The following is a 24959-nucleotide window of genomic DNA, read 5'->3' as shown; positions in this document are numbered from 1 at the left end:
TTATCGCTTTCACAACACATTCTTTTTCTCTCGTGAATATGAATACGTCTGTAGCCTGTACGGTACTGGGCGGGAATATCAGCTGTTTCCGTGCAGTCGATCCCTCTCGATCGATGAGCAGTGTGACAAGGTAAATTAATTTAGTCATTAGTACTCGATGCCAGTTGGTCGCTCTTGATCGTTCGATGCCCTGTGTGACAGCGGGCTAAGTTCTAAAACTTGCTGGTCACTGGCTACGTCGTTACATTTAGACAGCGATTTGATTTGCTGCACAAGATGTTTCTTTGCATGATGTCATTCCAACTCTTTATGAGTCAGCCCTCTCGGGTTTTGTTTATAGAATATCATCGAAAGGCAATCACGGAGAGATAAGGTGACGTAATTCCTTTACGACATGGGAGACTCGGAAGAATATTGCCCCACCATAAGGTAGTGGAATTTCATCACTCCTAAGAGTAAGGTTAGCTGTTCGGGTCCATATCTCATTCCCGTGGTCGTGTGATTTTGTATGGATATACAAGAAATATTTCCTCCAGTGTCCGCTGCTATTCTTTTTATTGAAACAGTGATTCACGATAAATGCGTGTCGTAACCTGCAAAATAATGCCAAAAGAGAAGTCAAGTACAAGGTCGCGTCTTCAACAATATGTAGTGGAATTTAAAAGCATTTTCACTACCGATGGAAAAGTATTTATTTTGCCAACCATGTGGTAAAACAGTACATGCAGATCAACGTTCTCAAGTAATCCAGCATTTGTCTGGAAATAACCATACTGCGGCTGCTTCGCGTGTGCGTTCGCGACAATTACTAATAGCTGAACCAGCCACTTCAAATGCAGGCCCATCTAAATATTCCCAGTATTATTTAGATGTGTGCAGAGCATTTCTTTGCGCCGACATTCCTCCTGGTAAAATAAATAATCAGGGACTGAGAAATTTCCTAACAAAGTACATTAATTTTGAGCCTCCAGACGAATCCACATTAAGGAAAAATATCTCCCAAAATGTTACAAAGAAACTTTACAGAGAATTCGGGCAGTATGTGACAGGAAAAAAATGTGGGTGAGCATTGACGAAACCAGTGATTCAAGTGGTAGAAAAGTAGGAAATGTTGTAGTTGGTGTGTTGAAGAATGACAAAACTGCTTGCGAACATTCTTATTTGCTAGCGTGTAAAGAAATGCTTGCTGCAAACCATGTCACTGTAGCTAGGTTATTCAATGAAGCCATGCACTTACTTTGGCCAAAAGGTATAAAATACGACCATGTATTGCTTTTCCTTACTGACAGTGCAGCTTACATGAAAAAGGCAGGAGAAGGCCTTTCTGTGAGCTTTCCGAAAATGATACACGTAACTTGGGTTGTTTATGCTCTACACAGGTTGTGTGAAACTGTGCGGGCTCAGTATCCTCAAGTGGATAAATTAGTGTCTAATGGCAAAAAAGTCTTCGTAAAAGCACCCTCAAGAATTGATCTCTTTAAAGAGAAAAACCCAGATCTTGTGCTTCTTCCTCTGCCTTTTTGTTACGCGGTGGGGTACCTGGCTTAGCGCTGTGGTATACTATGCAGACAATTTCGAAAGTTTTGCATCCGTTGTGAACGTGCTAGATAAAAACGACGCGTCGTCAATTGAGATTCTTCAAGAGATACTAAAAGACAACTCTTTGAAAAATGATTTGGCGTTTATATCTGCCAATCTAAGCTTCTTGTGTAAAACTATAGACATACTTGAAAAATCCACTAACCTGATGTCCGAAACAGTGAAGGAAGTGCGTGCTGTTGAAAATAAATTAGATTCACTCCCGGCTTTGCAGGTACAGGGACTGTTAAAGGTCAAATATCAAAATTTGTTCAGGAAAAACAGAGGATTTCAAACAATGTGCCAAATTTCTAATGTATTAGAGAGTGCTCATGTTGGCGAAATTGATGGCGTTATTGTTGGTGACATTCCTCTCTTTAACTATGCTCGCCTGACTTCCTGTGATGTGGAGCGATCGTTTTCGCAGTATAAGGCGTTCTTTAGAGAAAATCGGCATGCATTTGTGATGGATAATTTGGAGATGATCTTTGTTGTTCAATGCAATTCTGAGACCACTACTAGCAACTAATATTCCAGCGTGTGATGGGTGAGTACGAATTGGTACTATTTTTTCAAAGATGATAGGTTGCTTTTGCCATATTTAAACAAAACATTACCTTTAAAAAACAACCATTCATAATATCTACTCTGGCATATCGAAAATTAATATACCATACAGCACGTTTCCATACACAGACATCATTTTGCCTTAAGGAGCACGTTTGGTAGCACCATATTCTAATACAAAACATTATACTTATTTACTTCTTGAGCGCGACTAGTTATGTGATATTTAAAGGAAAATAATTTCAATTGTTTATCACACATTTTAAAGTGTTTCAGCACATAAAAAAATTAATATTTTTAACATTTTTAGCACATAAAAATCCGCTCCCTAGTCAACATACACCCCTTTGTGCTTAGGACCAAGTCTGAACTGATCTTCCTTTGTTTCTTCTTGGTCTAATAACTTCTTCCACTCTCAAATGACTTTTTCCAAAACACAGTTGAAGAGGAGTGGGGATAGTCCATCTCCCTGTCTTACACCCGTTCCGATTGTAAACGGTTCTGAGATCTCACCCTTAAATTTTACTTTCGACACTATGTTGGTTAGAGTTTGTTTGATCAAATTTCTTGACGTATCGTCCACTCCTACCTCTTACAAAATATTCATTAATGACTCTCAGTCAATTGAGTCATATGCTTTCTGAAAGTCAACAAACACAACCACGTAGCTGTGTCCTCCTGTCTTCTTGTACCTGATGATGCTCTTCAGGTTAAAGATCTGTTCTGGGCATGAATGGCTTTTTCTGAAGCCAGCCTGATATTTCCCAATCTGTTGGTCAAGGTGAGCTTATATTCTGCTCTGAACTGCTTTGGAGAAAATCTTATAGGGAACAGATACTAATGAGATGCCCCTATAGTTGTTGACATTCTTTTTATCACCTTTCTTGTGCAGAGGGACAGTCATTCAGTTGGTATCATCCCAGTTCTCCAGAATCTTCAAAAATCTTGACTAGTACATCTAGAGCTTCATCATTTGCCAGCTTCAGTAGTTCTGCCACTATCGAATCTTCACCAGCTGCTTTATTATTCTTTAAGGTGTTTATAATCTGTTTGATCTCCTCTTTACAAGGAGAGAGAGAGTTGGGTAGTTTGTGGATCGGGTCGCACACAGGGAATCTTTCTTTTGGTTCCTCACAATTAAGGTGGTTTTCAAAGTACCGAGATATGATCGTACAGTTTTCTTTGTTGGTCAAGACCAGCTTTCCAGTTACATCTCTAAAACAAAGGCTGGGGGCTTGGTACCCTCTCAAATTAGTCTTGAATGTTTGATAGAAGTCTCTGGAATTGTTTTTCTGGAAATCCTGATCGATCCGTTCTAACTTCTGTTTCTCATATAGTTGTTTGGCCCTTCGGAAAGTTCTGGCTGCTTCTTTTCGAGCTTCATGGAACACATCGAAATCTTCAGATCTTCGGGTCGAATTAATTATTATTATTATTATTATTATTATATTATTGAATTATTTGTAGATGATATTGTGGTCTGGGGAACAAACAATAAAGCAGTACAAGAACAACTTGATGCACTGAACAAGATGGGGGCTTTATTCATTCCATTCCTGATCCAGTCGGATGACTGGAAACAGGCTGTGGATTTTCAAAATTGAAGTATGGTATGAAAATCAGCATAGTGAAAAACAAGACCATGGTGATATCAAGATGAGAAAGACAAGGAAAAGTTATTGTGAAAATTGAGAGGTCAAAACCTTGAAATTGTGAACAGTTTCGAATACGTAGGGAATGAATCAATGCAGAATACAAGGCTGGACATTGAGATTAGCAACAGGGTGCAAAAGGGCAATGCATTCTACCAGAGTGTAAGAAATTATTTGGCATAAGGAAGTACAGTGGAACTTCGATTCTCAATTTTCGGAGGTACCACGGGAAAAAAGCGTACAACACGGGAAAACGGAAAATCCGGGAATTAATAAACCATCAACAATTTGGCTATACATCACAAAAATGAAATATGTATACTTATAATCTTACAAACACCCCGAAACCAAACCAAACTGCAGCCCCAACGGGCCTTCCGCCTACCAAGCTACCGTCCTCGATCCGAAGGCCTGCAGATTACGAGGTGACGCATGATCAGTGTGACGAATCCCCTCGCCCATTATTCCGGGCCGTCATCTCACCATTCAATAGCTCCTCAATTAAAGGTAATCGTAGAATGGGTGAACCTGGAACCAGCCCTCATAGAGGTAAAAATGCCTGACCGGGCCGGTGATCGAACCCGGGCCCTCCGGGTGAGAGGCAGGCAAGTTAGACCGCGGTGCCGGCTTCAAACATTAATTACCTGTAGGCGGCTTAAAAATCTGGAACTTTACATTCAGTTTTACCGGGGAAACTTCGTCGGTTTCCTCTGGAAACTTCTTTCAGTTAGCAACTTTGATCAGTCAGAGCCAAACTCTTCGAAAAATGTAATACGGTACCCGCAACGACAAGCCAAACAACAATCGACCACAATTTTTAATTCTCTATCTCTAATTTAATAAAATAAAGCACATTAGATACAAAAGCGCCCAACATGATAACGAAATGCTCTTTTGAAATTTATTTTAAAAATCTTCCTTTGTAATTTGGTCACCGGTATACTCTTCGTAGTCAGTTTATGGCAATCTTGTACGCGTCATTTAGGCCTACGTCGGCTTTTCAAGGTTATGTTGAACTCAAGAATATGGTTTCGAATGTAAGTATCGATCTTCAAGTTCTCAAATGCATTAAATTCAATTCTGCCCGTCATTAACCATAATCAAATTGGAAAGAGAAAAAATATCATTACGGTAACACTTCCGAAATTACGATTATTTGCGACCTTGAGCTCAGCTGGAAAGCGCGCTCGCTGTTCAAGTCGGTACGAGTGCGAAATGACACAAAGCTTTAAATGTGACGTGCGCAAATAAAACGACTGCGGTTTTCACAACATTTTAACACAAAAACGCGAAATCCCCAATCATATTTTATGACGAAGACAGTAATAGGCAATCTCAAAACCTCCCATGGCTTTATGTATGTAAGGTGCAACATCTGTTCTGGTCTCGATAACATAATCGTGTACGATAATATTAAGCCCAGTGACTATACAGTGCCCTGAGGGAAATGCCGAAATCCTGTTCGGCGATACACTTGAAGAAAGTAAAAAAAGTAAACATCTAACCCTGGACATACCGTAATCTAGAAGTTTTGCAAGTACGAACATTTGACGAAATTCATTTCGTGTTCAAGTCGAGCTGTCAAAGAAATGCGCTCTGTCTCCTTCCAATTGTTGTGGACACACTTTGCTTTATGATTTCCACGGATTCTCTAAACAATACCACCGGAATGCGATGCTAAGATGGTCCCTTATGCAAGTTCGCCGCCGATCGCTTTTCCAGTACAGTACTTCCTCAAATTCCCGATACCGCAATGACGAGACGTCAACACCAAGATCCGTAAGTATGCCGTAGCCGTCCTTTCGTGAGATAGTTTCTTGAAAAACGCGTGATCGAGGTTTTAGCGTTCATGGGACTGAAATTTCTGGACAGTTGATCCGGGAAATCGTTTCTTCGAGGAACGGATAATACGGGATTATTACAACGTAATTTAATTAGGATGCTCACGGGACCACGTAATTTGAACGAATAATACCGGAAAACGTAGTTTCCGAGAACGTATAATCGAGGTTCTACTACTGTACCAAGGATGGGTTAGGAACAATGTAGGGCACAAAATTTATTAAATCACATGACTCATGCGGCTGAGACCTGAACAATGATAAGTAGGGAGGAGAGTAGAATTCAAGTCAGCAAAATGAAATACCGATGAAGTATGATAGGAAAGACAAGGAAAGACAAAATGAGAGATGTTAGAAAGGAAGTTGGAATAGAAAACCTGATGAGGGAATTGATTGATAGCAATAAACTAGGATGGTTTGAACATGTAAAGAAAATCGAGAAAGGAATACCAAAAGAGATGGAGTTATAGAGGAAAGAGAGCAAGAGGGAGACCTAGAACAAGGTGGATCGATTCAATTAAGAGGAATGCAAGAAGAAACATGGACTGGAACAAAATGATGGAAGAGGGATGGTAGGAGAGAAAGGTGGAAAAGTGCCACAAATGCCCCGATCCAGAAGGAGCTGGATAAGGGGGAAAGACGACAATCGATGGCACATGCAATGGGCTACGGATATATGAATAAATAAATAAAAACGCAACTTCAAATCATGAAACTATGAAAGAACTGGATATAAACTTTCTAATTAATGCCTTATAACCACATGCATTCCACTCGCTCTTCTGGCAAGAGACTACTTTCTGCCCGGCTGACTGAAATTTGTAGACAAAAGGGCACGGGAGGGTAATATGGAGCAAGAAGCTGATCGTCTGCTTTCAAGGACACCTGCTACAAGTTAGTGGCTCAGCGGGGAATACGGATATATCTGTTGATTCTAATTTTTTTTCCTCAGTTGCTTGCCTGCAGAGGTTTATTTCTTTTTTTAGCAGCATGTTCGTGAGTCTGCCCTCTGAAGTGAATTTTTTCAATCGTGTCCTTCCAATACCAATGCATCATCCACGAGTTACATCATAAAGAACGCAACTTACCTCCAGGCAAGGACGACCTAAAGCCTAATTGCCTCGCATTACCTTATCGTCCCTTGGATGCAATAATATTGCTGTAGAAGGGATTTCTGAAAAGACATTTACTGTGACCTAACTTACTATCCTCAGTCTTGAGTTCTTCCTTCATGATGGGAGTATTTGTTTACTGCGAATCTTTGAAGTTACACAGTATTTACCATCATATGCAATTATTCCATAGAACAGGCACAATTCATGATTTCCTTCTAAACTGCAGGGACCTGGGTTCGTTTTGAATCCTTTTCTTACATTTTTTCTGCTAAAATGTCTAGAAAGGAATTACCAGCACCCAGTGTTAGAGGAGGATGATTTACAGAACATGATAAAATGTTGGAATTTAATGGGGAGGATAGTGATCTTAGCGAAATAAGTTCTGTTGAAGTGTAATTCGTAAATGATGGGAATTTACCTGAAACGAGTACTGCTTGCTCGCAAGTATAGGGTTTGGGCCCAGCTGATGCAAATGAGCAACAGTTGTGAAAGACACAAGACATATTTGATTCCTGTTCAAGTAGTGATTATGACAGACAGTAGTGATGATAATACTGATAATATTCCAACAAGTGCAACTCCTTCATAAACCTGGACTGAAAATGGACAAAAAAAGGCCCCACTTTGATCTGAAATTCCACTGTGTTGTAAAGGGAGAAGGGAAAATAAAAATGAGTGAAATACTTGAATTTTTTTGATGACAAAATATGCCACAAATTAGCTTAATGAAGAAATCGAGAGCAAGACTGGGTCCCAACGAATAAGGATGAAATAAATCTTCTAATAGGCATACTGCTGCTGCAGAGGATTGTACAAAAACCTACATTAGGGCATTTTTCTCGCAAACACTTATTGGACACACCTATTATTAGAGGCCTGCCTGGAAGCGAATATTCTCGAAGTTAGTTTCTTGGCGGATACAAACTGTATGTCACTGCGGATAATTGTGCTGATAATTTCTAAATAATGATGTTTATTGATTTTCACTCAGGTATACTTTTACTTGCAGTTAGGCGACCCTTGACACTGATATGGCAAAATGGTGATATATAGAGCCTTGAGACCATAAAGCCATAAATCTGATCCAAGGCTAACTGGCTTCTGCCCGCAATTAGTGGAAGAAAGGAACAAAGGTCAATACGCTGATAATTGTTACAAGAGAAAATCCCTCATAAACCTGTGACTATAGGGGTTCTGTGTCAGGCTATTATGTTAACAGGTCTATCTGTTTCAATATCTTGGGTGTAATATACTGTAGGTAAATATTTATAACGATTGAATATTGATTAAATATTGATAACGATTTGTGGATGCGGATAACCAATCACGGATATGGATGTTATTTTGTATATCCGCGCAGGGCTCTACCTATTTTCTATGAACTGACGACAGAACAGGTTTTTCCTTCTCAGGTTTTTACATTTTTCTGACCGGAAGCTTATACCACCGATGGCAAAGTATCAATTGATGACAGCCTCCTGTTATGGAAAGGGTGGCTAGTGTGGAAACTTTACAACAAAAAACACCTATCGCATTTCAGAACGGAATCATACAAATTATGCAAAGCCAGGACAGGGTATGCATGCAACATGATGTGGTATACCGGAAAATACACGGAGATTCTCACCCAAGTTCTCGGAGTAGATAGCCTTCAAGAAATGCATTTACGTTAGCTGGAAAAATTTGGAATCAGGGGTATCTTATCGGCATGGACATAGCAGTCCAGAACTCTTTGATCTTCTGAACAAATTCAATACAGACGCCGTTGGTAATGTATGAAGTAATCAAAAGGAACTCCCGGAAGAAGTTACAAAATGGAATCTCAAAAAAGGAGAAGTTTCAGTCTTGTACAGGAAAAAGTTGATGGCTCTCAAGTGGAGGGATAAGAAGGAAGACTGTATACTGAGTAACATCCACAACGGTGAAATTAAGAGTCTCTGATAGAAAAGGGGAGACCAAAACAGAAACCCCTTGTATCCATTGATTACGATGATATGGAGGTATTGATCTATCCGATCAATACATTGTTACATATGCCACTACAAGGAAAAGGCTGAAGAAATATTACAAGAAAATATTTTAGACATTTACTGGATCTCACTGTGTTGAACTCCATAATGACATGAAAAATGGAGGAAAACACACTAATCTGCAATTCAGAATGCACCTTATCGAAGGGATTCTGGAGAATTATACAGGATCGACTCCTCAAGAGGCTTAATTGCCAAACGCAAGCATAAACTACAAATTAAAAAATACTTTAAAAGTGAAAGTATCGATCAGGTGGATTCTTGTTCCTTCAATTAATTGGATCTCCAGATCCGATAGCGAGATTCACGGACAGACATTTCCCTTAAAAGAATTCCCCTTCTAAGTCAGGGTAAAAGAAGCACGAAAGCAAGAGGCGAGTTGTATGCGTTTCCCAAAAGGAACAGCGAGACACAATCTTTGTGTGTCCAGATTGCAAAGTGCCCCTGTGTCCCACTCCCTGCTTCCATGTTTTTCATACTGAACAGCTGTAAAAGACATAATGCTGTATACCTGTATATTACCTGTAGAGTAGTGTATATAGTTGGCGTGTGTCAATTATGAACTGCAGGTATATAAACTGGAAAATCCCTCAAAGCGCTAACAAACACAACGAAAGATTTTGCAAGTATTATAGGTAATTTAATCCATTCTCAATCTTTTAAGTGCAAGTAAACTTTGTAAATCTACAATTTACATGTACAAAAAAATTATTTCCAGGCAGAGATCATTAGTAAACTGCTTAAAATATTTAGCTATAAGTTACTGTATATATAAAAACCAGAGTTTTGCTATTAGGAAGAGATAAGCTCAGCATCACTACCAAAACTGATGCCTGCTTAGCCATCAGATGATACAGATGTGAGACAAAGTCTCTCATAGTGCATCGGCACTGTCGGTGGCTTCAAGGAGCCTACGCAGCGGCCTTCACGGTATGCACTAGCCATGCATCTTGGTAGGTGTGCTAGGTACCAACTGACGAACCCAACCTAGCATTGGACATTATAAATTTTCCAGCTAAGGGACTATTTATATTCGGGACAAATATTTCAGATTCCCTATGGGAATCAACACCTGTAACACAAAGTACTGAAAAATTAAAATAGGAATTTTTAACAATTAAATACACTACAGTATATTCAAGTAAATATTTGTCTCAGGGTACAGTTAATTTTATTTAAATATTTTTTTCAATCAGGGAAATCGCTCCCCGCCTGGGAGTGAGCCGGAGTGTACTGAACTCCCCGCTTAAGGGGTTAATACAGGGAGAGGCTTGCAAGTTTCATTTACCAGGGCATCAACAGTACGGGGATTGTTCCTATATAGTTTCCATTTTCAAGTTCCCACAAATAAAAATCACAGGCACTTAAATAGGGGGAACGATGGAGCCAAAGCCCACAACTAATTAATCACTTGCCGTTGTCTAATACTATAAGTCACCATACTGTTAGCCAACACAAATAACTCGCATTCCAACAAGAGTAGGAATGCAACACTAATAATAATGTACGCTCAATAAGAACTCCAATCGTAAACTGAACATTCATTCTGTACACTTACCATTAACCATGCACACTGTGCTGCCTGACCAAGCACTCTATCCCGCCATTTAGGAACAAAAGCATTTCCCCAGGCCGCCTGCATGGCAACACCACTAAAGAGCTGTTAACTTTTCAGTGACTCTCTATGTAGAACTGTAATTTTGGTGAATTTCTGTTTGTTGATTACCATGAATGTTTATTTTAAGGCCAAACCCTTTATTTATTTATTTATTTATTTATTTATTTATTTATTTTGGCTTCTTTCAGACAGTGAAGTTATGCCACCTGGCCCTCTCTTAGACCTGACCACATTTTACAACTGTTACCTACAGGTAAACTTATAATCTGAGTAACATTATCCTAACACTCACTGGATACAAGACTTTCAGTAGTATACTGTACATTAACCAATATGAATACCAAGTAAATTTCTAGTTGCTTTAAGTCGCACCGACACAGATAGGTCTTATGGTGACGATGGGATAGGAAAGGCCTAGGAGTTGGAAGGAAGCGGCCGTGGCCTTAATTTAAGGTACAGCCCCAGCATTTACTTGGTGTGACAATGGGAAACCATGGAAAACCATCTTCACGACTGCCGACAGTGGGGTTCGAACCCACTATATCCCAATGCAAGCTCAGAGCTGCGCAACCCTAACTGCACGGCCAACTCGCCCGGTACATACCAAGTAAAAATGCTTTACATTAAAAAAACAGACTCACAACTATCAACAATGTCTACACACCCAAGACAAACCCTCACAATCCTGTGTCATTCACATGCTCAACTGTATAAAGCACACATCAGTCCGTAACTTTCAACAGGTAAGATCTTTTTAATTTAGCTAATGAAGATACATGCAACAAAATGCATTAGATGGTAAAATGAATGGTAATGTATAGGTATCTCTGAAAACTTTGAGATAAAGTTTGTAATATATTTTTTGGCCATAATGTGAAGGGAAAATACCAGAATGTCACCGACACAACTCCCTGAAATGCATTCAAGTCATTAAAATTATGCACTGAAATACGCGAAACTACCACATACAAAACAATTCAGTATGTCTCATACATTATTACAATATGACTTCGATAAGGGGGAAAGCACAGGAACGCAAGAAAAAACACGCGGCCTACAACTCCAACGAAACTACGGACAAAAATGAGCGAACCACACAATAAAAAACTCATACATTCGTCCCGATTAACTGAGTCGCTAGCCTTTCTCGCTTGTCGGATGATTGCCATCCTGAATCCCTAGCTGTAGTCTAAAGCACACACGCTGCTGTGGTGAGCGGGAAACATGATACACTTGCAAAATAAAGTATAAAATAAATACGCTTGAAAATAAGGTTGCTAAATTACACAAGCAAGCAAGAATTTATCCTTTATCCTAGTGGAAGAGTAGTGGTTATATTGGTCAAAAGTAGGAAGAAGGAAAAATAAATCGGAGAATCGGAAGGGTTGGCAGATATATGTGTTTCCCTCCATGACTGAGTGAGCTAGATTTCTAACCTACTCGTATTAGTCACCCACCCCTCCCCCTTTTGTTTACAGAATGTCAGCGAAAGGCAATCACGGAGAGATAAGGTGACAGGGAAAACCGTACACTGAACTAAGCACTGGAAAGATATTCCCCCAACACAAGATTGACATGTGAGACACAATTCGTACGTGCGTCCGCATACAGGAATGGGGAAAAGAAAAATTCCTTGCATCGTAAGCTTCATTAGTAGCCTATACTCCAGCGGCATTTCAAAATAAACTGGTGTCCGATCTGCAGTACCAATTTGAGAGAGTACATACAAATGCTTTTGATGCAAATGTATACAAATTCATTATCTTTTCTTCATAATTGATTGGAAGATGTTACACAATGTTCGTTTTCTTACGAAAACTGAAGTTATTTCATTGAAAAAACACACATGACATCCATGGTTAGCCTCCCACACTGTAATTTAGCTTTCAATCAACATGTCACTAGTGGCCACACATCCAAACGGTCCCATTTGATGATGCTTGTTGTTTAAAGGGGCCTAACATCTAGGTCATTGGCACCTAATGGTACGAAATGAGATGAAATGTAACGACGAATTAAAAGTCCAAAATTCATACACTGATCAGAATTCAAAACATGAAGAAGGAATGGATGAATATGAATTTAAAATAATCAGCGGATACAACTCAAAATACTGAAAATTAAAAATAATTCCAAAATCGATCCATTGAATAGAATTAAAAAAGACGACCATGAACAGTGATTATGAACTTAAAACAATCAGTGGATCGGACACGCAATACCCCAGCTTCCCAGAACAATAATATTACTGACCAAGGGAATGCGTCCAAAGCACAATCCTGAATCAATTACGCTTGTTGTTTAAAGGGGTCCAAAATCCAGGTCAGCGGTCCCTCATAATGGTACGTACTGCTAGGAAAGTAGAACCATGGTATTTCTCATGTAGCGGGACTAATCAAAAGCAATGTAGATGCACAGTGTTCCACAAATTATGGTACTACCCACAAGTATTGTATGTCACACAGGTAACGCAGACATATGGTGTTTCTCACATTACGGCACCACTCATAGGCAATGCAAACCCATGGTGTTCCTCACATAGGTCTGCTAATCACAGGGACTTTTACTATCCCGTGGTGCTCGTCACATAGTGGGTACTAATCACAGGCAACACAGACCCACAGTGTCGCTCATATAGTGGTACTAATCACAGGCAACGCCCAGACCTGTGGTGTTTCTCACATAATGGTACTAATCACAGGCAACGTAAGCCCATGGTGTTCCACATATAGTGGTACTAATCGCAGGTACTGGAATCTCACATGAACCACTCTCTGTTGCTACTAATCACAAATTTATTGTGTACCTAACATAGTGGTACTACTTGCAAGGCAAGGCGAGGCGAGGCGACACATGGTGTTCCTCGTGTGATGGTACTAATCGCAAGTAGTCTCATGGTTTTTAATCATTCCTTGGTCGCCCCTTGTAGTCACCTCTTATGACAGGAAGGAGATACCGTGGGTGTATTCTTTGTCTGCATCCCCCACCCACATGCATAATTTAAAACTTTTATCTCAATTGTGACTGTTTCATCTTCAACTTTACAGCATCAAACCACAATATTTCTGCGATACATGTACATTGTTTATGGACAATTCAATGTGTTGTGCAATTCATATTGTTGGCTGATGATAACCTTGGCCTTAGGTCAAAACTAGTTCCAAATAAATGTTTCATTTGTAATGTAACCCACATTACATAAACTTTGTATTGAAAAGGTGGAACTGTTAAACTAAACTTTTAATTTTATATATAGGACCCCCTCTATCCGCCACCTGGGAGTATCACCTCTCCCCTTCCCACACCAGCATAGTAGGTTCGTGGCTGCTCCCATTTGCACATCCTATTTTTGATTTCTGGAAAATTAGCTTTTTTATTTTGTCTGCAAAATGCCCAGTGAGATTACTGTTCATCTATTCAAAATGAGCTTTACTTTTACCTCCATCCCGAGCTTTATTTTATCCTCTACTTACATACCATACCAGAATTCTCATCTTCATACTTTCTAACCGCAGCATGATTACCAATTTGTTCTGTTTCTTCAATAACGTGGAGCTTCTCTTTAAACATGAACGACCTATAATGAGAACACGCAAGCCATCCCAAAAACATGCGACTTGAACTGACGTAGCATAAATGACTATATATATTGTCCCCTTCAAAAGTGGTAATATTTTATTAAAAAGAAAATGATTTATTTCATCAGCGTGTTGGGACATTATTTTAATCTACAAGAGGGTGAGATTCTGTATTTCGTGCCAGGGCGAGCCAGTCGCTTCGCGAACAGGTTTTTCCGACCTTCAGAGAGCACGAGGGAGCAAGCTGGAATTCCTGTTATGTGGCCTTCAGACACATGTGTGCGTACCACGTGACCCGGCGAGCAAGCAGATCTCAATCGATCAATAAATGGAAAGTCAAGTGACGTAAAACTGGAGCAGCCAATAAAAGTGACAACCTTCACTGCAATTCAACAAATCCACCAATTAGAAGTAATTAAGAGACACACCTATGTCTTACGACAGGAAATTAGTGGTAATTCCAGAGGAAAATTTGGTAGAGGGTTTTATACTTCTGAACGCTAAATTTTAGCATTACTCTGACTGCGGCAACCGAAGAGATTGGACGTCGTTTGCTTCATCGGAAGACTTTACATTGGAGAAGGCATCGAGGACTGTATAAACAGCAATTCAGACACTCGACAAATTCACTACGATTAATTTAGGGTTATTCTAAGATAAGTGTCTTCAGCCAAACTATAAAGCATCGAGAGTGAGTCCTGGGCTATTTCTAAGACTTTTTGTTAGTTTCAGCTTTCTACAAGAACTTGAAAGAAGAAAGGTCCTGAGTTCGAGTTTACTGCAAGATGGATATCCAGTTCTACGAAGAATACTGCAAGTTCCTGTACATCGTCAACGCCTCCATGAGTCACTAAACATGTAAGGCATCGGACATGGGCGAAACTTCGTTCGACGGAAGGTGATGTGACCACGTGCTAGGTCATCAGCCACAATCCAGTTCACACCAGTCACATGAGTATTCTTTAAGAATTCAATTGCTTTCTATCTTTGTAAATAATTGTAAACGCAGCCTTACTTATTCCTTTGGATTTCTATTAGTTTTGCAGTAGTTTGATTTTTCATTCTTCTTTCATTGGTGAGAGGTAGTTAGAACCTTGGAATGAGTGTGTGTTTGCTCTATTAGTTAGAAATGTGTGTGAATCATCGAGAGAGACCTTAACTGTCCTAAGAATTTAGAAGACAGGAGAGATAAAAATTAAATGAACCCCGCGTTAATTTTGATTAGTTTTGAAATAATTTGAAAATTATTTGAAACAAATTAGGACAGTGTTCTAGTGTTTTTTCTTCGTGTAGAATTTCATTCTACGATTGTACAACATGTTTATGGGTTCGAATTTATTTAGAGTCATCCGAATAACTTCACACGACAACTTTACGAATGAGATTACGCACGGTCAGGGATAATAATAATAATAATAATGAGTAAAAATAATTAAAGCTAATTACGGGCTAAAATGATTTAATAAGGTCATGAGTTTAATGCTAGTTATTTTTGGAGAGTATTATCGTGTGCTCACTTTATGTAAAGTAAGCCTGGGACATGGCAAATTCTCCTGACGGAGTATCGACGAGTTATAGGTATATTTCTGCGCTATGAATTTGAATATGACTTGCAGATGGGCATTATATTTTGAGTAATAATTTATGCACCCATTAGAGTCAATTTTGGGAAGAGATGTGTCACTGGACATGATTTCTTCGAGCTTCAGTGCAGAATAATTGAGAGCCACGACATTATGATGAATAAATATAAATGCCGCAACTCATGTACCATAAGCGCGTATCCTATTATTTGGACCTGTGTTATAATTATTCTACTCGCTAAATTAGGATGATTTCTGTTTAAAATACTCCTTGAACATCGTTGTATAGTTAATTTCTTTGTATAAGTGATAACCTTAATTCTATCACATTCTGAATTGATACCTGGGATGTGTGTGATAGTGTCATCTAGAGAACGATTTCCCTAATTCGCAATAAAATCCTAAGATTAATTATAATGGGTTAGTGTTCGTGTAAATAATGTTATAATAATGTCGTGTAACCCTGTGTGAATGTGTGATGTGAGATTTGATCCTAATCTGTGTTTTTTGAATAATTCATGTACGATTTTGTGAAGGTAATTTTCATTATGTGCGTCAAAGTTTGACCGACTTGTATTATTTCGCGTGTCCGTAATTGGATCAATTTTGAATCTTTAGAAGATTTTATCGTAATTTAAGATAGATTAGGGCCTAATTTACTAACTCAAAGTGGATAAGAGAAGGCAACGTCCGTGGACTGATGTCACGAGATTTAATTGTTAGATATTGTACAGTCACTTTCTGCATAAAATTGAGCCAAAGTTAGAATGATAGATGTTCAAGTAAAATTTATTAAAAGAATTTTATTCAGTCAATAATTATATAAATGATATAATTGTGGAAAGGAAAGTCTAGGGAAGACTTGCTAATCATAAATTAATGAATTAAATAATTTTTAATAATTTAAATAAGGAGAAGAAAATAATCATTTTCTTGGAAAATAATTAAAACCCAGAGGGAAGATTTTAATTTTAATTATCATAGGAGAAGGATATCAGATATTATTTTGTTTTCAGTCAATTTTTCAGTAAGTTAATGATTTTTATATTTATTATTGCAGAAAAGAACAATCATTGAAAATTTATTTGAGCGAGATCCCTCACGAATGAAAGCACGAGGAGAAGATGTTATTCAAGAATTCAACCCAGATTTTGTTAATTTACTTGTTTTCTTTAAAAGAGTGTTAGTTTAATAAATGTGAAAACCTAATTTAGTCTCCTTTCATTTGTCGCTAGTCCTTTATCTATCCCTGCCTTTAAAATTTTCTGCGCAGCCGATAGCGAACGGTCCACGACTGAGACCCTCGCTCTCCGGCGAGCTGAGCCCGGCATGAAGGGGGCAGGTATAGATTTGGCGCCCAACGTGGTTAGGCCCGATTTATTGGCTGTACCAATAAAAGGACTCGATCTTGTAGTCCAGAATTTGGACAAAAACAAGATGCGGCGACAAATAAAATTTTTTCCAGGTTATTTTTGAAACATTTATTAGCCCAAAATTTTGTGGCGAACTACACTCAGGTTAAGTTTAGGAAGGGCCTTGTTGTTTAATTATAAACAACATCTGGAGGATAGTTGTCAAAATTTTCTTGTAGCGGCTATTTTCCGCATAATTTGGACTTAGGCTGTAGGATTGTATTTTGCGACGTTAATCTTCTCTGAAGGCTGTGACATCAATCCACTTGTGACTGATGAATTGGATTCTGGTATGTGGCCATCGAACTTAGTCCGCCCATGTCTGAATTGCCGTTTATCTCAAAGAAAGATGAGTACTGTAACAATGGAGGATTTACGTAGACTCCTAGACGGAGTAGTGACTGACTTACAGAATAACTTAAAGCGGGAAATGAATGAGAATCAAACTAAACTAGAACAGAAACTCAGTGAAAATAATGTATCATTAGAACAGAAACTTAGTGAAAATCTAGAGAAAAAACTTAGTGAAAATAGTGAAAATCTAGAGAAAAAACTTAATGAGAATAGTGAGTTAGTAAAACGGGAACTCAAAGGTACTATTGAGGAAATCCAAAGCAAGACAGAGGAAAATATCGAAAAGCTACACATGGACGTTAAATTATTTAATGGGAAGTTAGCTTCAGTTCAAAGCGAATTGGTATCTGTGAAACAAAATTTTTCAAATTTAAAGGGAGAAATCCAGGTTGGAATAGACAATGCCATGTCAGCTATGTCTAATGAATTTAGTGAAAGACTGGCTAAGGTACAAACTGGGATATTACAAGGATTAGGCAAATATAAGGACGAGGTGCAAGATAAATTTCAAGCGATTGAGGAGAAAATCGATGAGAATACACAGGACTTAACAGCAACCAAAACAGCATGGTCTAGGAAATTTACTCAAATTTTCGAAACTGTGAAACAGGTAGAAAAGGGCGTTATTGCTGAAATAAAAGTAGCTCAAGTCACCAACTCAGAGCGACTTGAATATTTTTACGAAACGATTGAGGAGACACAACAGAGTTTACAAACTATGAAAACCTCAATAGATAAAGAAATAGGAGAGGTCAAAGCTAGTTCAGAATCTTATAAACAAGAACTACAGAATGGAATTCAGGAACTCACTAAAGAATTACAATTGCTTAAATTGCAAGGCGAAAGTCATAATATTGTAACCAATACATTGTTAGAGCGGCAAAGTAATTTAGAAAGGAAGGTATCCGGGGAGATTTTATCTTCAACTCCGAAGCAGGACGACCAAATGAATGCCCATAACAACGTAAATGTTACCAATCCAGCTCAAGGATATAACAGCGGAGGAGTGAGTCAACTTAATACGTCAGGTCAAACGCAAATAGTAAATATAATTCGAATGCAGGAGGACCATCCAAAAAAATTTAATAACGTAAAAGGGGTAACTCCCAGGAGTTTTATTAATGAATTACAAGAATATTTTCGGGACAACAAAATACCAGAAGAGCGCCAACTGCGAGTAACGGAAAGATATTTGGAGAATTCTGTATTGACATGGTTCACAGCGTTCCGATACTCATTCGACAATTTCGAAGGATTTAAGAGGGCTTTCCTAGAAAAATATTGGAACACGGATATTCAACATAATCTCAAGACAGAGTTGTACGCTAAGAGGTATGCCTTATCCACGCCAACACGATTTTCAGAATTTTTCTCCAGTCAGCTACGTAAGCTACGAGAGCTAGACACACCGCCATCGGAAGCTGAATTAATAAAGGTCATTACCAGGCAACTTCCAGCAGAGACGCAACGAATCATGATTGCCTCAAATGTACAAACTGCGATTCAAGCTGAAGCCATATTGAGACAGCTCGACATGACATCCAGAGAACCACAGAGGCGAAATTCCGGCCAAGAACAGCAAGTTTTCCGAACCAATGTTACCAGATCTGAAGAAAGGAACATTGCTAACCAAGGGAGAAATTGGGGTAGAAATATCGAAGGAAGACAACCCAGAGACCGATCTCCGAGACCAGGACGCCGAGATGACGAAGAATGGAATTATTCCAGACGTAATGTCCGAAGAAGACCATATGAAAACAATAGGGACAGATGGAGAAGAGAACCAGAGAATAGAAGACCTGAGAGACGGAAAAGAAACTGGAGAGAGGAAGAAAGAGAGAAGTATTTGCGGGAACTCCAGCAGTCCAGTCAAGAACGTAAGAAATGGCATCGGGCTATACATGAGCAGGACGTCAACCCCGACATTGTTGGAGCGGAGAGTTTGGAGTACCAAAGAGCAAAACAAAGGGAAGAGAAAGAACATTCGGAAGATGATGGGTACAATCAAGGTGCCATCAAAAAAAAAAACAACCCCTGAATTAGTAGGAGATAGTCTCGACGCTAACCCATATAGTAACAGTGAAACGCAAGAGTGGATTATTGTTCAAATTGATTCCTGGATGACAAGATCAGATGACCTACTCGAAGAAAATCTAGAGTCGAACACGAACTACCTAAAGACACTACCCATAATTTCGGCTAGAATATGTGGCGTAAAAGTAAAATGTTTAGTGGACACTGGATCTACAATTAGTGTTGTTTCAACTTCTTTCCTAAACGATTTAAAGGACAGACATGATATCCCGATTATACCAGTATCTCACATTAAAATAAAAGGAATTATCCCGGATAAGACTGTGGCTTGCAAACTACAGACACTGTTGGATGTTGAAATTGGAAATACAAAATTTCAGAACGTATTCTTGGCTATGTCAAATATAAAATTTAACATCATTCTAGGAGTTGACTTTTTGACATCTTACCATGCCAATATTGACTTGAATTCCAACCAGATTCTTTTTCGATTGGATGAGACATGGGAATAACGCGTACAGAATCCAGAGTCTAGATAAAAATTATGAAGGTATTCATAACGCCCAGAATTTAAAAAGTTATTATTCTTCTAAACCTGTAGATGGTCATCATATCAATCTCATAATAGAAGAAGAAACACCGCCAGATACAGATGAAGATCCAACCTACCACCATGTTTCGACCCAAGTGAATCTACAAGATGAGATTTGTGAAGAATGCCGTGAATTACAAGAGAAGGTAATGGATCAACTTCGACGGCTTGGTGCTGCACTCGAGGCAGACAACGCGAGGCTTCGTGCTGGAACAAAACCCTAAATAGAAGTGACACATGATTACCACCTAAATTTTCAGGGAACATGTTAATTGGAGATTTCCTGTAATAATGATTCCATCTTCAGATCAAATCATTATTTAACCAAGGGAGAAATATGTCCCCTTCAAAAGTGGTAATATTTTATTAAAAAGAAAATGATTTATTTCATCAGCGTGTTGGGACATTATTTTAATCTACAAGAGGGTGAGATTCTGTATTTCGTGCCAGGGCGAGCCAGTCGCTTCGCGAACAGGTTTTTCCGACCTTCAGAGAGCACGAGGGAGCAAGCTGGAATTCCTGTTATGTGGCCTTCAGACACATGTGTGCGTACCACGTGACCCGGCGAGCAAGCAGATCTCAATCGATCAATAAATGGAAAGTCAAGTGACGTAAAACTGGAGCAGCCAATAAAAGTGACAACCTTCACTGCAATTCAACAAATCCACCAATTAGAAGTAATTAAGAGACACACCTATGTCTTACGACAGGAAATTAGTGGTAATTCCAGAGGAAAATTTGGTAGAGGGTTTTATACTTCTGAACGCTAAATTTTAGCATTACTCTGACTGCGGCAACCGAAGAGATTGGACGTCGTTTGCTTCATCGGAAGACTTTACATTGGAGAAGGCATCGAGGACTGTATAAACAGCAATTCAGACACTCGACAAATTCACTACGATTAATTTAGGGTTATTCTAAGATAAGTGTCTTCAGCCAAACTATAAAGCATCGAGAGTGAGTCCTGGGCTATTTCTAAGACTTTTTGTTAGTTTCAGCTTTCTACAAGAACTTGAAAGAAGAAAGGTCCTGAGTTCGAGTTTACTGCAAGATGGATATCCAGTTCTACGAAGAATACTGCAAGTTCCTGTACATCGTCAACGCCTCCATGAGTCACTAAACATGTAAGGCATCGGACATGGGCGAAACTTCGTTCGACGGAAGGTGATGTGACCACGTGCTAGGTCATCAGCCACAATCCAGTTCACACCAGTCACATGAGTATTCTTTAAGAATTCAATTGCTTTCTATCTTTGTAAATAATTGTAAACGCAGCCTTACTTATTCCTTTGGATTTCTATTAGTTTTGCAGTAGTTTGATTTTTCATTCTTCTTTCATTGGTGAGAGGTAGTTAGAACCTTGGAATGAGTGTGTGTTTGCTCTATTAGTTAGAAATGTGTGTGAATCATCGAGAGAGACCTTAACTGTCCTAAGAATTTAGAAGACAGGAGAGATAAAAATTAAATGAACCCTGCGTTAATTTTGATTAGTTTTGAAATAATTTGAAAATTATTTGAAACAAATTAGGACAGTGTTCTAGTGTTTTTTCTTCGTGTAGAATTTCATTCTACGATTGTACAACATGTTTATGGGTTCGAATTTATTTAGAGTCATCCGAATAACTTCACACGACAACTTTACGAATGAGATTACGCACGGTCAGGGATAATAATAATAATAATAATGAGTAAAAATAATTAAAGCTAATTACGGGCTAAAATGATTTAATAAGGTCATGAGTTTAATGCTAGTTATTTTTGGAGAGTATTATCGTGTGCTCACTTTATGTAAAGTAAGCCTGGGACATGGCAAATTCTCCTGACGGAGTATCGACGAGTTATAGGTATATTTCTGCGCTATGAATTTGAATATGACTTGCAGATGGGCATTATATTTTGAGTAATAATTTATGCACCCATTAGAGTCAATTTTGGGAAGAGATGTGTCACTGGACATGATTTCTTCGAGCTTCAGTGCAGAATAATTGAGAGCCACGACATTATGATGAATAAATATAAATGCCGCAACTCATGTACCATAAGCGCGTATCCTATTATTTGGACCTGTGTTATAATTATTCTACTCGCTAAATTAGGATGATTTCTGTTTAAAATACTCCTTGAACATCGTTGTATAGTTAATTTCTTTGTATAAGTGATAACCTTAATTCTATCACATTCTGAATTGATACCTGGGATGTGTGTGATAGTGTCATCTAGAGAACGATTTCCCTAATTCGCAATAAAATCCTAAGATTAATTATAATGGGTTAGTGTTCGTGTAAATAATGTTATAATAATGTCGTGTAACCCTGTGTGAATGTGTGATGTGAGATTTGATCCTAATCTGTGTTTTTTGAATAATTCATGTACGATTTTGTGAAGGTAATTTTCATTATGTGCGTCAAAGTTTGACCGACTTGTATTATTTCGCGTGTCCGTAATTGGATCAATTTTGAATCTTTAGAAGATTTTATCGTAATTTAAGATAGATTAGGGCCTAATTTACTAACTCAAAGTGGATAAGAGAAGGCAACGTCCGTGGACTGATGTCACGAGATTTAATTGTTAGATATTGTACAGTCACTTTCTGCATAAAATTGAGCCAAAGTTAGAATGATAGATGTTCAAGTAAAATTTATTAAAAGAATTTTATTCAGTCAATAATTATATAAATTATATAATTGTGGAAAGGAAAGTCTAGGGAAGACTTGCTAATCATAAATTAATGAATTAAATAATTTTTAATAATTTAAATAAGGAGAAGAAAATAATCATTTTCTTGGAAAATAATTAAAACCCAGAGGGAAGATTTTAATTTTAATTATAATAGGAGAAGGATATCAGATATTATTTTGTTTTCAGTCAATTTTTCAGTAAGTTAATGATTTTTATATTTATTATTGCAGAAAAGAACAATCATTGAAAATTTATTTGAGCGAGATCCCTCACGAATGAAAGCACGAGGAGAAGATGTTATTCAAGAATTCAACCCAGATTTTGTTAATTTACTTGTTTTCTTTAAAAGAGTGTTAGTTTAATAAATGTGAAAACCTAATTTAGTCTCCTTTCATTTGTCGCTAGTCCTTTATCTATCCCTGCCTTTAAAATTTTCTGCGCAGCCGATAGCGAACGGTCCACGACTGAGACCCTCGCTCTCCGGCGAGCTGAGCCCGGCATGAAGGGGGCAATATATACATGGCATACTTCTCAGTTGTGGCAGGAACAGACTGGGCACAAAAAATATCAACTTCCAAATGTATGTATGTCAGGTGATGCAAATAATACCCTGATTTTGCAGCCAGATTTTGAAAAAAATACACGGGCATTATTATGCACACATGATATGTCAGTGTCTTGGACGTCATATTTTAGAGTAAACATAGCTGATACTCGTCGCATATCAACTGAGATTTTGAACGAATGAATAACGCATGTATTATCTGACCAACTGTTCCAAGAGCCATAAAATATTTGCAGCCAGAGTTTATTTACTACTGGAAAAAAAAAAAACAGAAAAAGAAAATAATTTTAAATCAATGTAGCTATTGCTTGACTACAGCTGCAGAGAGTAAAGAAGAAATACTATTTTGAATGTTATTGAAGTATACCTTGCTGACATCAAGATGTTTCAAGTCAGGATCAACAATGCCCAATTCACGATCCACAACATCCAATACTTCTTTCATTTTGTTCAGTTTTCTCTTGGAATCATTAGGCTGTATAATGATTACTCTTCCATCCGAATAAGTGTATACAACATGTTCTTCTGTCCAGCCCTGAAAGATATATTCCCTTATTAAAAAAAAAAAAAAACACACACACACAAAAGAACCAATAAAATACAAACAAATTCAAAGGAAACAACTATCAGTGAATAGCATACAAATACATTTTTATGACCTTTACTCCACTTCTATAGCTCAAAGAGCTCGATGACAAAGTAAAGTCTTAACCTAAAACAGTGTGGATGAAATGTCAGATTACACATTTAACTGATTGGCATACTTTGCCGCCTGCCAGGCGGCCACGTGTGCAGTGACCATTCATACAGGCGCCTGACAGGCGGTCTGCTGAGAGGTAAGCTTTCTGCAACTAGTTCAAGCCTTCTGTCCATAGATGGCATGACATGCAGTATACAGTGTGTAAACTGAGAATTTAAAATCAAACATATATTATGGGATAGTGAGAGTGAATTGGACAGTGATGCATTTTTAGAAAATTAATCAATTTTATTTACTAGCAGTGAAAATTATAGCAGCATAACAAAAAAATTTACGTGACAGTGATGTGTTTGAAAGTGATAATGATACTGAAGTCCATCCTGCCTAAAAAAAGACAAAGGAAGGTGGCTGGGAATGGAGTAAAACAGGTGATGATTTTATAAGAAACTCTGGAATAAAACCCCACCATAAACAGAACCCTCCCTCCAGATCCCTCCCCTCTACACGTTTCTCAAGATGTGATTCACAACTCTTTATGGGATGAGAGAGCTACTGAAAGAAACAGTTTTGCTGATCAGTTATTCACAGAAAAAAGTCCCAACCGACCCTGTACGAGTTCACTGGGAACATTTCACAAGATTTATAAGCCTAAACCATCCCGTGACTGTGTTGAAAACAAGACCGGCAAAAAAAGTGTAATGGGATAAGACTGTGAAAGTATTTGGTGGCTTTGCATTTCCAGGAGTGTTTTAGGGTGTTTCACACCATCAAAACTTACAAATTGTTCTTCTGGGTGCTGCACTTAATCACATCAAACAAGGGCACAATTAAAATTCAGTACGTTGTGGATTACATTATAAATCTTAGTAGTGTAAAACTGTATCTTACGCATGAAAAAAATGGTATACATGTGCATGTTTAGTACATAAAAATGAGTATGTCAATGGGTCAAAAAATGGAATTAAAATAACACTAAAACTGTTGTTACTGGTGGTGTTGAACTATGCCAGTGCCTTTATAATAAACAAATATTCTTGGGTCTTACATTGATCTTGAAGCTG

General features: G+C 38.2%; 1 protein-coding gene across 2 annotated transcripts in view; it reads right to left on the bottom strand.

Annotated features, from left to right (window-relative positions):
• The window catches only part of eco (Establishment of cohesion), a 169160-nt gene that overhangs the window by 45820 nt on the left and 98381 nt on the right, over nucleotides 1-24959 (bottom strand). For both annotated transcript variants that reach the window (XM_067142544.2, XM_067142552.2), the window contains exon 5: nucleotides 23566-23733. In XM_067142544.2, coding sequence (XP_066998645.2) covers nucleotides 23566-23733 — 168 coding nt within the window. The remainder of the gene's footprint in view (nucleotides 1-23565; nucleotides 23734-24959) is intronic.

Source organism: Anabrus simplex, chromosome 1 (assembly GCF_040414725.1).
Source record: "Anabrus simplex isolate iqAnaSimp1 chromosome 1, ASM4041472v1, whole genome shotgun sequence".
Taxonomy (NCBI): domain Eukaryota; kingdom Metazoa; phylum Arthropoda; class Insecta; order Orthoptera; family Tettigoniidae; genus Anabrus; species Anabrus simplex.
The sequence above is the reverse complement of the archived record's forward strand: the minus strand, read 5'-3'. Positions and strand labels throughout refer to the sequence as shown.